The 15,543-nt window shown below is 34.9% G+C and overlaps 1 protein-coding gene across 8 annotated transcripts in view; it reads left to right on the forward strand.

Annotated features, from left to right (window-relative positions):
* Positions 1-15,543, forward strand: part of TUSC3 (tumor suppressor candidate 3) — a 184,192-nt gene that overhangs the window by 60,856 nt on the left and 107,793 nt on the right. For all 8 annotated transcript variants that reach the window (XR_014239093.1, XR_014239094.1, XM_082375040.1 and 5 more), the window contains exon 2: positions 698-867. Coding sequence is in view for 6 of the 8 variants with exons in the window: in XM_082375040.1 (XP_082231166.1) it covers positions 698-867 (170 nt within the window). In the remaining 2 variants the exon portion in view is untranslated. The remainder of the gene's footprint in view (positions 1-697; positions 868-15,543) is intronic.

Below are 15,543 nucleotides of genomic sequence, written 5' to 3' on the forward strand. Positions count from 1 at the left end.
GAGGTCTCTCAAAGCTGTCTGCATGTTGATGCTTGCAGGGGAATTTAGAGTTGGGTTGAGGCTCCCATTCCGCCCTTGCTAGCGAGGGAGGAGGTGGAAGGGCAGTGTTTCGTCTGTGGTGTTTGGCTAGACCAGAGCAGTTAGTTTTTGTCTTACTAGGTCGCCCTTTTTTGTCCTTTGGGTAGAGAGAGCAGGCTTTTCTTGGGGTTATTTTTGTTTGCGTCCATTGGTGTTCTTGGATTGCCAGTGTCTCTGGCTACCAGTCTGGGATGGGTGAGGCTGAAACAAAACTCAGGGCACTCACCACCACGGCGCTCTTCATTTTGGGGTCGCCAGCCAGCCTTCCTTCTTCTTTCCACGTTTCAGAGCCTTCTTATGCTTGTCTTTCATATGACCAGAGTTTTTAGCTGTATTTGGTGGGGGATTAGGGAAAAGTGTATCTATTCCATCTTTCTGGAAGTGAAAGTCTATTTTACTTTTGATATCTATTTTTATAAACTTTTACAATTGTTAGGAAAAATAGATGAAATCTTTTATGCATATATGGTCAGTTAACAATGACTGTGTTCACCAAAACAAGAACTTTTAGCAGAAATGAATTTTAGGTAAAATATAATCCCATGTAATTCTTTTTACTTGAAGTACAAACTGAAGAATTTTAACCCTGTGTAAATTTAAATTCCTATGTTTATTGCAGAATCTTTTAGCTGAGAAAGTAGAACAGCTGATGGAATGGAGCTCCAGGCGCTCAATCTTCCGAATGAATGGTGACAAATTCCGAAAATTTATAAAGACACCACCTCGAAACTATTCTATGATTGTTATGTTCACTGCTCTTCAACCTCAGCGGCAGTGTTCTGTGTGCAGGTAATGTATTTATTTAAAAAATTAAAAACTATTATTGTATGATTATATGTTTGTTAGAGTTAAGATAAATGTATATAATAGAATTAAACACTTGTTCAATGTTGTAGTCAACTATAATTATGTGCATTTAAATGTAAGCTCAAAGTCATTGTTTTCTAGGAAATGACTTTGATAGGCTCCTATTTTTATATTGTATAAAATATTTACTTGACCAATCCACATGTAATCATAAAACAGATTTTTTTATCTTTATGTCCTGTGTAAAGGTACATATGTTATAGAATTTGGTTCAAATATTGCCTTGTAGGTCACCTACATATATCTTAGGGGCAATGAAGTAGCCCCCTTAAACATACTCTGATTAAATAGTTTAATCAAGAGGACATACTCAAAGAAGTCTGTTTACTTTTCAGTACCCCTAATGATGAGAAATTTCTTCCTATGATATAGAAATTTCTTCCTATGATATGATTTGAAGAGAATGAAATATTTTTCAGTGGGAACATACCAAAGAAAGTTTTGGACAAGTATAAATATATATACAACAGTGCTTATTTTAAATTAAACTTTTTAAGTTTGAGATAATTATAGTTTCACATGCAATTCTAGGAAATACAGAGAAATCCTATATACCTTTTACTCAGTGACCCCCCAATGCTAACATCTTGTAAAACTGTAGCACAGTTTCACAAACAGGATATTGGTATTGATACAGAACAGTTCCATCACAGTAAGAATCCCTCCTGTTGCCCTTTATAGCCACACCCACCCCATCTCCTCACCTCCTGAATTCTCCATTTCTGTGATTTCATCATGTAAAGACTATTATGTAAGTGGAACCATATAGTATATGACCTTTTGGATTTGGCTTTTTTTTACTTATCATAACCCCTTCAAAATCCATCCAAGTTGTTGTATTTGTCAGTACTTCATTCTTTTTATTACTGAGTAATATCCTATGGTATGGATGTACTGCAGTTTGTTTAACCATCCATCTGTTAAAAGACACCTGGATTGTTTCCAGTTTTTGGCTATTACAAATACAACTGTTATGGACATTCTTGTACAGGCTTTGTGTGAACTTAAGTTTTCATTTCTCTGAGATAAATGGCCAGAGAGTCTGATGGCTGAATTGCAATGGTAGTTGCATGTTTAGCTTTATCAGAAACTGCTAAAATGTTTTCCAGAGTGGCTGTATCATTTGACAGTCCCACCAGTGGTGTGTGAAGGACCTAGTTTTTCCATATCCTCACCAGCATCAGTGTTGTCATTGTTTTATTTTAGCCATTCCATGGGTATATAGTTTTAATTTGCGGTTTTATTTTGCATTTCCCTAGTGTAATGGTGTTGAACATCTTGTTGTTTGCTTTTTTGTCATCTGTGTTTCACCTCTTTAGTGAAATATCTTTCATGTCTTTTGCCTATTTCTAATTGAATTTTTTTTTTTACTGAATTTTGAGAGTTCTTTATATATTGTAGATACTAGTCCTTTGTTAGATATGTGGTTTTTAAATATTTTCTCCTAGTCTGTAGTTTGTGTATTCATTCTCATAACAAGGTCTTTTGCAGATTTTAATTTAGTGAGTCCAATTTATCAGTTTCCCCTTTTACAGATCTTACTTTTGTTGTCAAATTGAACTCTTTGCCTAGCCCTAGATCACAAAGTTCTGTTTTTTTCTCTTATGTGTTTTTCTGAAAGTTTTATAGTTTGATGTTTTACATGTTGATCTGATCTTTGGGAGAAAGGATTCAGTCTTTCATCACTAAGTATGATACTAGGTGTAAGAGTTTTGTAGATGTTCTCTATCAGGTTGAGGAACTAGTTTACTGAGAGCTTTTGTCATGAATGGGTGTTGGATTTTGTCAGATTTTTGGGAGTCAGTTGTTACGCTTTTTCTTTTTTAGGTTGTTGATATGGTAGATTACATTGATGGATTTTCAATCGCTGAATCAGTTTTGCATTTTGGAATAAATCCCACTTGATTGTATTATATTCTTTTTATGTATTGCTGAATTCTATTTGCTAATATTTTGTTGAAGTATTTTATATCTAAATTCATGTCAGATATTGATCTATATTTTTCATTATTTTTACTGTCTTTGTCCAATTTTGGCATCACGCTAATACCTCATAAAATGTATTGGGAAATGTTCCCTCCTCAGTTATTTTCTGGAAGTGATTTGTGAAATCACACAGTTTTAGAAATTATGTTAATTCTTCTTTAAATGTTTGATAGAATTCTCCAGTGAAATCTTCTTGACCTGGAGATTTTAAATTACATACTCCATTTCCTCAGTTGTTAAGGACAATTCAGGTTTTCTGTTTCTTCTTGGCTGAACACTTTCTTTTCAAGAACAAACACTTGTAGCTCCACATTCAGACTCTTCACATTGTATATTCATCTGTAGACTTTAGGTTTCTAAACCATTTTGAACTTTAGTGGAAACCAAAATTTTTAGTAACATGGGCCAATGAAAAAAATAAACCAGTTTCTCTCAGACTAGCTTGCAGAAAGGTAATTTCAGTGTTCGGAAATTTTCATGAAAGATTTTTATCACAATCTAATAATGAGTGTATGTTGGGACATAGCTCAAAGTGGGTAGAAAAGATGAAAAGCAAAATATTTTGAAAAAACACCATTTCAGATGATTCTGAGTTCCCCTCCTATCAATTTGAGGACCAGTACTTAAGTGGACATTAACATTTGTCAGAATTAGGTTAGCACTTAAGGACAGGGTATTTTATGTTTATCTAAGGGGTGCTGAAAAGCTCTCCTGAGGCAAAAATACCATCTTAGCTGGCATTTGGTATAACAGTTCAGATTCCACAAAAATATAAACTGTCCTCTGGCATCCTACAATACCTTATATATTTTAGGGAGATCATTTCTTTGCTTCTAAAAATTGAATATATTGATCTCCTGTATTCACCACTGTTATGAAGAAATCTATTTAATTGATTATTATCTTTTTTTGCAACTGTAACCTAGAAAGACTTTATTATCCAAGTATTTATTTCACAGTTACATATAATTGTATATATTTTGATAACATAAACCACAGCATACTGTTAAATGGTATATCCTTTAATAGTTTACTTAATTCATTATGTTGTTAAATGGTTAAATATGGACCCTCAATTTTTTAATGATGCTTAGCTCAAAATAACCTTTATTTACTTGTTTATTACAGTCTATTTTGTAATAAACTTTTAAATTTTAGAGTAGTTTAGATTTACAAGAGAAAAAGATTGAAGTTATTAGAAAAAGTTAATTCATGGATCAAGATGATGGTGAAGTTGTTAGAGGAGAAAGGAAGAGCCATGAAGGTTTAGAGGCAAATAAAAAGTGTAGAGCAGATATGTGCTTCCCATACCTAGACATTCTGGTTTAATTGGGTTTTTTTGGGGGGGTCAACACTGACATTTTAAAAAACATGCTCTAGGTAATTCTAGTGTGCAGCCAGTATAGAGACAGGGAAGCTACGAAGCAGGTTCATGATTCACAGCTTTTTAAAATTTAATTTCGTTGAGGAACAATGTGGATGAAGCCTTACTAGTTAATTGGATGACCATATAGCATTGACAAGGATCCTTTATGAAACTAGAATACTCAGATTTTTAGTGAAGAATCTCTAGAGTTAAATGATTTCTTCCCCAATACTCAGCAATTTGGGAGCAAGAACACCCTCCATAGGGATTAACCTGTTTGCTTTATTCTACAAAGTGGATTAATCGGCAAATATTCTGAGAATGCTAGTGAGAGTATATCTGAAATTTATAACTGTGGGTTAAAAGTTGGTTAGGGGGTCAAAGAAGCCAGGGGACAGCTGATAAACTAGGTGTGATACAATTAAGCTAGATTTTCACAAGAGTGAAGGAGAGGTTTTGTGTGAAAGGAGGACGGGGTTGAAAATTAGGAAGTTGTAAAGGGTTGATTAAATAAATGAGTAAATTGCTGAAGTATAATATAGATGATTGTGGATATAATAGGGAAGCTTTAGGAATGATAAGGCTGGGGTCACATCTAGATTATAAACATGTATGTCGAAATAACTCAGGATTTTAATGGAACTGGAGAGGAAAAATATTAAGTGAGCTGAAAGAGGGATGTCTTGGAGTTTATTGGATGAGGTTGATAGATTTACATTATAGAGTAATATAAATTTAAAAGGAGGATCTGTTAAATAATTGTGGTTGAAAAGTGGTCTGAGATCTACTGTCATTGAGCCAAGAGAGTACCGAATGTGACCCATATGAGCAGAGTGAATGAAACAGATCTCAAAGGGACAACCAAGATGAAAAGGTAAAGAGGAGTTTCAAGAAAAATTTTCAAGAAAAAGTATTCAAATTATATTCTGTATTATAAATTAAGTGCCTCAAAGGGAGTTGCAGATTCATTGAGAAAGGCACTCTATCATCAGCAGTCATTTTTGTTTAAAAACTTGAATTCTCCTGGGTCCTTCTGTGTCAGTGTAATTTGGGACCATTTCTATAATACTGCTATAATTTTTTTATAATTCTGTAGAATCATTGACATGTTCATAGGTATAAGTTTAAAAGATTAGTGCTTTCCTTTGTGAGACTTTTTCTGCTTTTTTCTTTGAGAAAAAGTGAAATTTTCTTCTAGAGCTGACACACTTAAAGATTCTCCAGTCGCTTTTCTTTGCTGAGTGGCTGATGAATGAGCCATTGGCCTCCTTGTAAGCCCTCTTAGCAGATCATTCTGCTCTTCTTTCACAAAGTCAGTTTATTCACAAATCTCAGGATTCAATTCTCACCTTCCTCAGTGCACACATCAAACTCCTTGGCCAAATAAAGTTGTTAATTAAGACTACTCAATACAATTCTCACCTCCTGTAAGTGTTAACTCCAAACTTCCTTTATCAAATTGTACTATAAGGAATATTCCCCATAATTACTAAATCTTTTAGATGTATTCTACCACAAAGTCATCTCTTCCAGAATTCGCTAAAAATTCTAAGAACAAAATAACCTCCTCTAAGGTTATTTCTATTGTTCAATAGATGTAAGAAAAAACATCCAGATGAAGGAAAATCAAAAAGTACACGTAGAATCAAGCAGGGTGCACATACAATCAAAGGTTGGTAATGTATTGGAAGTTAATATATTGTTGGACTTCAAATAAATGAAAAAATGATTAGTAATTACAAAGTTATTTTAAAGAGGAGGGAGAATAAATTATTACATTGATATATTAGATATTAACTGGCTAACATCTTTTCTTCTCTAAATAAAATGATTGTTTATTATGTATAAACTATTTGGGCAGTCCTGTGTTAGGTCATTTATATATATAATACCTCATGTCATTCTCACTACTCTAAAAGGTAGGACTGAAAAAAAATCCATGTTTTAGATGACAACATCAAAGCTGAGAGGTTATATAATTTACGCAAAGTCACAGAGCTAATACCTGTCAGGGTTGGGACTTGTGACTCCAGAGCTAGTAAGTTTAATGCTTTCCTTAAGTGTACATATTCATTATTGCTTCTACCCTGTGAACTGTAATTTGCATTTTGCATTCCCAACTAAGATTATTAATCTTTTAGTGCAGGGATCCATCAGCCAGCATTCCTTAAACTCATTAGATCATGAAAAGCTTTCATTCAGATTAGCATTTCATAGCAAGGGCTGGTGAGGTGGAGATAGCTGGCCAAGACCATGTGGAAGAGCACATCAGCCTTTTGTTTCATTACAGTGAAGTCGTATCTCTTAGGAGATTCAGTTCTAAAGTGAGCACATAATGTGAGAATCGTTCATAGATAAAATTACCCTGTCCATCTCTTAATGCACTGGTAAGTGCTTTCTAAATGGTTTTGGGATTACAACCCTTATCGTTTGCTTTAGTCCTTGGATAATATTTCTCTATGGCCTTAATTCTTAAGTTTTTCTAATATGTCTGGCTACCTGGACAAAGTATTTCACTTCTTTGTCAAAGACTGGCAAACTCTCATGCCATTCACACATTCTTTGCCTGGCTTGGCTAATACGTGAGGACTGTTTCAGACTTGACTGAATCCATGACCAGTTTAATATAAATGATGTTTTAGGGTTACTGCTGAATGCTGTCTAGTCTAATTATTTTTTTAGGTCGAAGGGATGTGATTTAAGTTCACGTATTAAATTTCCTCCTAGGTGTGTCTTCCTCAGATTGGATAATCCCAACTCTTTTACAATGAATAAGTGGATGTTTTCAATGAACTTTCATTATCTATGTGACACTGTAGCATTCTCTGAGCTCTATTTTCTATATTATTTGTATATAAAGTCCAGCTTTAGTCACCCATCTTATAATTTCAAACCTACAGAAAATTGAAACAGTAGTACAAAGACACCAGTCTACACTTTACCAAGATTTCACTAATTATAACATTTTGCCACGTTTGATTTTGCTCATTGCCTTAAAGAAAGACACATAAGCATTGTGAGTTTTCGTTTTATTCACGGTCTTACTGGGGACTATATATAGCCTGGGAGACAGCCACTCAGTTAGTCCTGAGGAAACTGCTCTGAAGAGGTAGGGGAGGGGCCAGTTTATAAATTTTTTTGGTTAGGAAATAACATGCAGTCTTGGTAAAAGCAATGACACACATCTTGGTAAAAGATCACTGCTAATTCCAAAGAACAGGTGTATCCAGTTAATGATTTAGTGCTTTGCTATGTCTGGGAAGATGCAAGAATCTCGGGTCATTGAAATTCTTCCTGAGATAATGTGTCTAACTATCTAAGGGCCTGTTTATCCAAGGCACAGGGCGCCTCACCCTGTTTTTCATCCTGAACTCCTCTTGGTACACTGTCTGTGGGTGGCTGCAATGGTTGAGACTTAACCCCTGTGGAAGTGGGTGATGACAGATGCTCTTTGTTCTTCTTTGTTCACATTCTTTTAAGTATAAGTAAAAAATGAGTCACATACCAGCAAATGTACTTTTAAGTTGTAGACATCTTGAAATAACACTGCTAAATATTTCAGTTTGCATATTTTAATACGACATTCTTACCTAATCAGAATACCATTATTACTTTTAAGTGAAATGGCATTAATTAAATGACATAATCTGCTTTTTTAAAAAGTACTATAGCAGTTATTTGTGTACTTCTTATTGCATCCTATCAGGAGGCACATAATGTTAGTTCTTTCAAATACCAGTGATGAGATCGATCACTTGATCAAGGCGGTGATCATCACATCTTTCTGTTGTACAAGTATATCTTTCTCTTGTAATAAGTGTTTGGGAGAGATGAATGGGTTAAGAGGGGGGACACTTGGAGATAATGTGACTATCCTGTTTCTTGGCACATTTTACCCAGTGATTGTAACATCCATTGATAATCTCTGCCTGAATTTGATATTACATTGATGATTGTGAAGGGGTGATTTTTAAACATTGTCATTGCTTTAACATTAATTAGTTGGTATTCTTCTATAAATGAGAGCTTTTCTTTCCTCCATTTGCCCTTCTGAGTATCTCAATGCAAAGATTCTTTTTTTTATTTACTAATCTGTTGCTGTGATTATTCTTCTTCAGTGTTCAAGTTGCCCTAAATTTGATCAGTGGAAACCAACTCCTGTGTCATTACATGCCTCTGTTAGTCTTTGCTTTCTGGCTCAACAAAATATTCTAAGCCTACTTTATATACTTTCCCTGTTATGGAACTGCAAGAAGCATTTTTTTCAAGGAGTCCTTCGTCTTTTTGGTAGGAAATGATATTTAGAAAGCAAGAACTGGGCAAGTTATACTGTTTACTGCTGGGATAGTATCATTGCTTTCAGCCTTTTTTAGTAGATAGAGCTAGGATGTGTGTATGTGTATATGTACACATACATACATACATATATGCATACACACATATATAAATGACTTTAACTGGATATCTCCTATTCCAAGCTAACATTGTAGGGTTTTTCCTCTATTTTCCCTATTCCATAGTTTTATCTCCTTTCTCCAAAATGAAAACCTGGATCCCAGCAATATTGGTGTATTTGCTCATTTGCTCTCCCTTTCAGTGCATATAAAATAGTTTTAGAATTACAACACCAGTATGATCTCTGAAAACAAATCATGAACTAGACTTCCTAATTTCTGCACAGTTCCTTTCTTCTTTTAGCTATGTGTCAGTTTTCTTAGCATACAACCTTTTAAGCTTTTTTGTATGTTAGTGTTACCATTTTTCTTAAGAGAACAAAAATTCTGCTGACTCATAAACTGAGTTGCTACTATGCATGTTATATACAGTTTAATATCTCTTACGTTCATATACATTTTTGCTGTAATATATGTGTTGGAATCGCATGTTCACCTTAGAATTGTTTTCCAAAGAAAAAAATAGATGCTCAGAAAACACAGGCGTAATGGACACAATATCTTTATCTGGCAAGTAGTGAATTACACAGAGCCAGTTACAAAGTGGTAGTTAACTGTGGATTCTTCAGCTCTTCAGAGGCATTGGGTCTATTTAATATATTTCAGTATATTCAGTAGGGTCCTGAATACTTGTAGCACAACCAGAGAGAAATCACTGTTGAAATCTTTGTGCAGGGTGTTGTTTACCAGTTTTTTTCTCTTCAGGGTATCAGAACCGTAAGTAATGGATGGTTCCACTCACACCAGATCTCTCTCTCTGTATCACTATCTATAGAGATTGAATAATTTGAGGTTTTATGAAGATACACTTTGGAATATCCATGCAATATATAGTTATATCTATATATAATTTATCATAAAAATATAAATAAAAGGCATACATAGAGATTTTAATATGAATCTTATTTTATAAGAAGTTTGATTAACATTAAAAAGAGAAACCATATTTCTTTAAAAATCCCTTCAAGGCCATAAAAGATAAAAACTACATTCATCATGGGAGCTATATTAAATATATACAACTATGGATGAGTTAATAATCCTTTTTAGTTTTACATAACCCTTTAAAAAGGATTATAAACTGTTATAGCATTTGGATTGATTTTTTTCTTGTTTCCATAATAAAAAATTGAGAAGATTTAATATAAGAGTTTTACCAGAACTGTGCCCTGCAGTTACTGCTTAAGCCTTCCTGGATGCTTTGCTGCAACTTGACTGCCCTCTTCAGGCTGCATGTTAATAGATTAGAAAAATTTACAGTGTTCCTTCCATTCATAAAGTTACGTCTCTAATGTTCCTATGAACTATTAAAACAAAATACTTTTTTAGCTAACAGTGTTGGAAATGTGCTTATTTAAGTGCTAGGAGCATTTGTGGTTTTCAACTTTCAATTTCAGATGGCAGTGAAGTTTGAAGGGTTCTAATAAGCATTAGTGACACCTTTGCTCATTAGTCTCAGCTGACACAAACATATGCAAGAAGCCAGTCACTTTCTATGTCATCAGTTAGGCGGCTTCTAGCCCCTGTTAAGCATGAAGAAGTTGGAATATGGAGAGATAAGAGATGATGGAGTAGTTAAGTTTAGAGAACAGGGTTTGTTATTGGGGCATATTCCTTCTAACCAGTCTTTTTTACCCTAAATAGATATCATCAACATTGAAATATGTTTTTCTCAGGCTTATTGAATTATTTCTAGTGACAACCAGATCTGGTCTCTAGTCCTATTGCTACTAAATTACCTTCAACAGAAGAAAGCCCCCATTTACCTTGTCAGTAGTAAATTTTCTCTGAGTATTGTATTTGTGTTGAAAAAATGTAATTTGCTTAGCTCCCCTGGAATTCTTTATGCCAACAGATAGATTCCTAACTAGAAGCAAGATGTGTAGAATATTTTGCTCGTTGCTTTGGTGCTCTAGATTCTAAAGGAGAATATGTAAGAAATAGGTCATATCTTCATTTATATAGTATTTTAATAGCCGCATATATTTTCCCAACTAGACCAGTATAGTAACATTCTGAGTGGTTTACAAACATTTATTTTCTCCTCCTCTAATACATTATGCACACTGTTGCCAGATACAGCTTTCTTAATTAGTATTTTGCATAATCCACTTCTTTCAAAACACTTGTAGGAGTTGTTCATTATTTACAGAATAAAGTCAAGATCTTATTTATTTTTCTCCTGGAAGAGAGCTTCCAGTCTATTCTTATTTTCTAACATGAAACTTAGTTCTGTTATTTGACTACATAATATACATTTCAGACTGGGTAGTCTCTGATTATACTGCTTCTGTTGCCTTCATATTCTCTTCCTGTCCTTCCTTGATTATTATAATTTTAGTCCTTCCATTCTTTTCTGAATATTTTCACATTCACACTTTGTCCAGCTGCTCCAATCCACTGTGATCCCATTCTCTTCTGTATGCTGTATAGCATCTACAATCTGCATTCTTTTTTCAATATATGTATCTTACTTGTGTGTTAGTGTGTGTCTATTCTGTTCTGACAGGCTTCTTAAAGGCGGAGACTGTGAGGTATACTTTTTTTTATTATTGCAGCATATATTAAAACGCTGAATAAACATCACTGATGATTAAGATCTAGATTTTATATTTCATATGAAATTGATTTAGGAACATGACGTTAGGAGATGATTTAGTCATTATAATCTTTCAAATCAAGACCACTGTTCCTTTGACAAATACCATATATTTGTGATGGTACAAAGATTTAAGGTGTTTCTTTTTTTTCTTCCTAAGACCACCAATACTGTGAAGCAAATTGGCCTTAAGAGAGACATTAACCTGTGACATAAATCTGACTAAGTGGGCTTTTAGTCAGACTGTCCAGAATTCAAAATCTCTAATTTAGTATTATTTAGTTTTAGGATATATGTAATATATTGACTCTTTAGGAAAGTATATTATTCATCATCAAACCTTTATTAAATGCCTATTCTGGACTAAGGCCTAGCCACCGAACAATCACTGCATAAACATAGTATGCATAAGCAGAACAGTATATGCATAAAATAAACAGCGCTGCACAGAAGCTGAGAATTTCCATTTCTGACAGTTGCCCAAAGCATTATAGAGAATTGAAGTGGCTTCTGAAGGAGGGGCATTCTTGAGCAATCTTTTGAAAGAAGGGAGGACATTTTAAGCAGAGGATTTAATGATTTAAAGCTTAAAGAATGAACACACGGTGTCACAAAACAGAGAGACCCTTTGAGCGTGTGGTATGTTCCTATGGATACAGACTGTAGATGTAAATTGTGGCCAGGGGATAGGGGCTTTTGTCTTCTCTTCTGCCCATGGTCTTCATTATATAGGCCGTGGGGAACTCTTTAGGACTTTGGAACAGAGGATAGAACCCACAGTTGATAATTAGGAAATTAAACTGAGGAGGTGGATGGTGTAGAAAACAGAGTTTGAAGGCAAAATGAATTCATCCTCTTTGACCCCTCAATACCACTTATCACATTTTCTTGTTTTATTTTCTTCAGAGTATTTCTAACTATCTGACATTTTGTGTATACTCGTATGAGGCATCTTTATCTCACTAGAGTGTATTCTCCTTGAAGTCAGGGCCCTTGAACTTATTATTCAGTCCTTCATTACCTGACACATTGTTGGCACTAATATATATTTGTGGAGTGAATTAATGAGTGAATGAATGTATACTTAGTAGACTCTAATAGGTCTGGGGTAGGTTATAACATTATAGGGGAAAAAAGTTCAAGATTATCCCACTCTTATGTCATTCCATAAGATACTATATACAGATGTTGAATACCAAAATTTGATAGTATTTTTCCTGTGTATTTTTCAAAATGAAGCATTTTCATTTCTCAGAGCATCATTATCATAAGAATGCCAGTTTTTGCAGATGTGCCATTTCCCTAAGTTTCATTTTAAAAGTTAAAATGTGCTTTTGTGTAAGATGCTCTTTTGTGTAAAAATAAACTGTTTTCTTAATTGTTATGCTATCATTTTAATGATTTCTTTTAAGGACGCACTGGTCTCTTAAGGTTCATTAGTACAGAGACGTTCAGATCTACTTAATCGTCAGTGCCAATTCACCGTGAGACATTACTATACATTTTTGCTTTGAAAATCAGTGATGAATAATTACCTGTAATATTATATTCCATATGACAAAAATCTAATCAGATTTTAGGGCTCCTATTGGTCCTAACTCTGCTTTTATTTAGGGTTGGAAGAGGAGCCGTGAGGCGCTGTTTTAAATAGATGAGGGAGGGTGTAAACTATGTAATCCGCGTGTATGCCTCCAGGAAACAGAGAGCATGTTCTCATTTATATCACAGCCTCATTTCTCCAGCATCTTAAATTCTTTCCCTTCCTAGCCCTCGTGCTTGCTCTTCCTGCTCCCTGAAATGTTCATTCTCTAGCTCTTTTCAGCGATGGCTTTTTCTCATCCTTGGGATTTGAGCATTAGTGTCGCTTCATCTGAGAAGCCTTTTATGACTGTGTCATCTGAGTAGATCCTCCATTGTTTTCTGTAATACAATTCCATGTAATTTTTTTTCTCAGTGTATATCTTACCTTTTAATGATTTTCGTTTATTTGGTTGTTTACTATATGTCTCCTCACTAAAACGTCAACTCCGTGAAAGCAGAGACCTTGGTGATTAGCTCACTTCTTGCTATTAGGTGCTCAGGTTATAAATCTTATTTAACCACCAAAGTTTTAAAAGTTTTTGACTATTTCATTGAACAGATTCAGAATGTATACAATATAGTTTCTGCCTAGTGAGCGCAGTGCAGTCTCAGGCTGATCTTCACAGTGGTCGGTTTTTGTACTGTGCTCTCTTAAAACGTGCCCTTAAGGTCTTTATGCTAAGTGACCTCAGATTATAGCCTTGTTCATATTTAGCCCACTTAAATATATTTTAATCATAGCACTGTTATGTGCTCCTTGTTATTAAAAAAGGGCCTAGAATGTCCCTAGCCCTTGCACTCACTTATTTGCAGACTTAGCCACAGGCAATCACTGTTCTTCCTTTGTGTTTTTTTCTTCTGGTGTTTTTTTCATACCTCTAAATGTTAGTCTTATATATTTCATGCAGTAGACCTGATCTTTACATTTCTGGCTCTAATAGGTGAGGATTTAACTCATCTCACCCCTTATCGTTTTTATAGTTTTCTTTTATTATTGTAAACAGTAAATAGCGTTCTTCTATTTCTTGTTCATAAGTGTAAGTGATATCTCTTGATTCCCTAAGTCGACGATTAGCAAGTACACCTTCTCCCTCCCTTTTACCTACCAAATCCTGTTACCTGTATTTCTGTATTGTCATAGTTGATAGCTCTTACGTTCTGTACTGTAACCATCATTACATCTGTGCTCTGTCTGTAGGTTGACTTACTGTTTCCACAGAAATAGCATCAATTGCAAAGTAGTAGGTTTTTATTATGGTTTCTTTTCCACAGTGCTGTTGTTTATGACCCCCGCCCTGACGCAAAAGAAAATGTTCAAAATGACTACCTTTTCCCATCACCTAGCAGTCAAGATTATGATACATTTTCATTTTCTTCTTCTTTGGACCTTGACTTTTAGATTCATTTTGTTGCTGTTGTTTTTCCTGTCACAGGACCACACGTGCCTTAACGATAGCCTGGACATCGTGCCACTCTTTCTAATTGTAACGGTTGCTTAGAATCGGTTCTCTTCATCTTGAAGTCCAAGTAAATTCCTGTCCTGATTTGTATTTCATAGCTTCGTAGGTGGATCACAGCTTTCTTACACATCTTCCACCTTTCCTACTGCATCGTATTTCTAGTTGCCCCTTTACCTTCCTTACAGTTCTTCTTTCACACTCTCATTTTTACCATTTCTATCAATTATAGCCTAAGGTAATTTCATATGACTTACATTTCTTCAAACGTGTTTATTTCAAACTTAATCAATCGTTTGGCTTGATGTACAATTCTAGATTGAAAGTAACATGCCCTCAAAAGTCTGAAGGCGTTATTCTGTTATCTGTCAGCGTGTAGTGCTGCTAATAACCAGTCCAATCCCGGTCTCACTGTTTGCCTTTGTTAAGTACTTTTTTTTTTTTTTTCTGAAAGTTTTTAGGATCTTCTTTTTAGCCATAGTGTTCTAAAATATCACAATATGTTGGTCTTTTCTTATTCCTCTTATTCAGAACCTGGGAAGTAATTTTAATTTGAATACCTAGTCTCCTTTAATTGTATTATGTTTCCAGAAAATTTCCTTTGTCTCTTCTCTTCCTGGGGCTCCTTCTGTTTGAAGGTTGGGCTTATTGGATTATGCGCCTAGGTCCCTTTCTCCTTCCTCCCACCAATGTAGTCCACCTGTGTCCTTTTTGTTCTTTGAATTTGATTTAACTCTATCTTCTAATATTGGTGTTTAATTTGAGAAATCATATTTTCTATTTACAAGTGCTCACTCTTTTACTTTCTTTGCTCTTTTTTTTTTTATATGGCATTGTTATTGTGAATACTGTTGGGAAAAGCAACAGTATGATCATCCTGCCATGGGCTCTGGTGATCCTGCATGTTCTTGCTGGGCATGCCAAGAATGCAAAGGGTTGTGTGTGTGGTGACAAGCCTTAAGGAGTGGCATTATGTGTTTCACTGAACAAAGCATGGGGTTTATCATCATGTGCTATAAAAACAGTAAGTCCTCCGAACTCAGTATGGCTCTCCTGTAACACAGTGAACTGTGTGTGCAGGTATTCAGGAAGGGCCTTTTGTGCCACCCCATGAACTTGGGGGCATGGGGAACTGATGCAAACAAACACGAAGAA

Source organism: Balaenoptera borealis, assembly GCF_965194805.1.
Source record: "Balaenoptera borealis genome assembly, chromosome: 21".
Taxonomy (NCBI): Eukaryota; Metazoa; Chordata; class Mammalia; order Artiodactyla; family Balaenopteridae; genus Balaenoptera; species Balaenoptera borealis.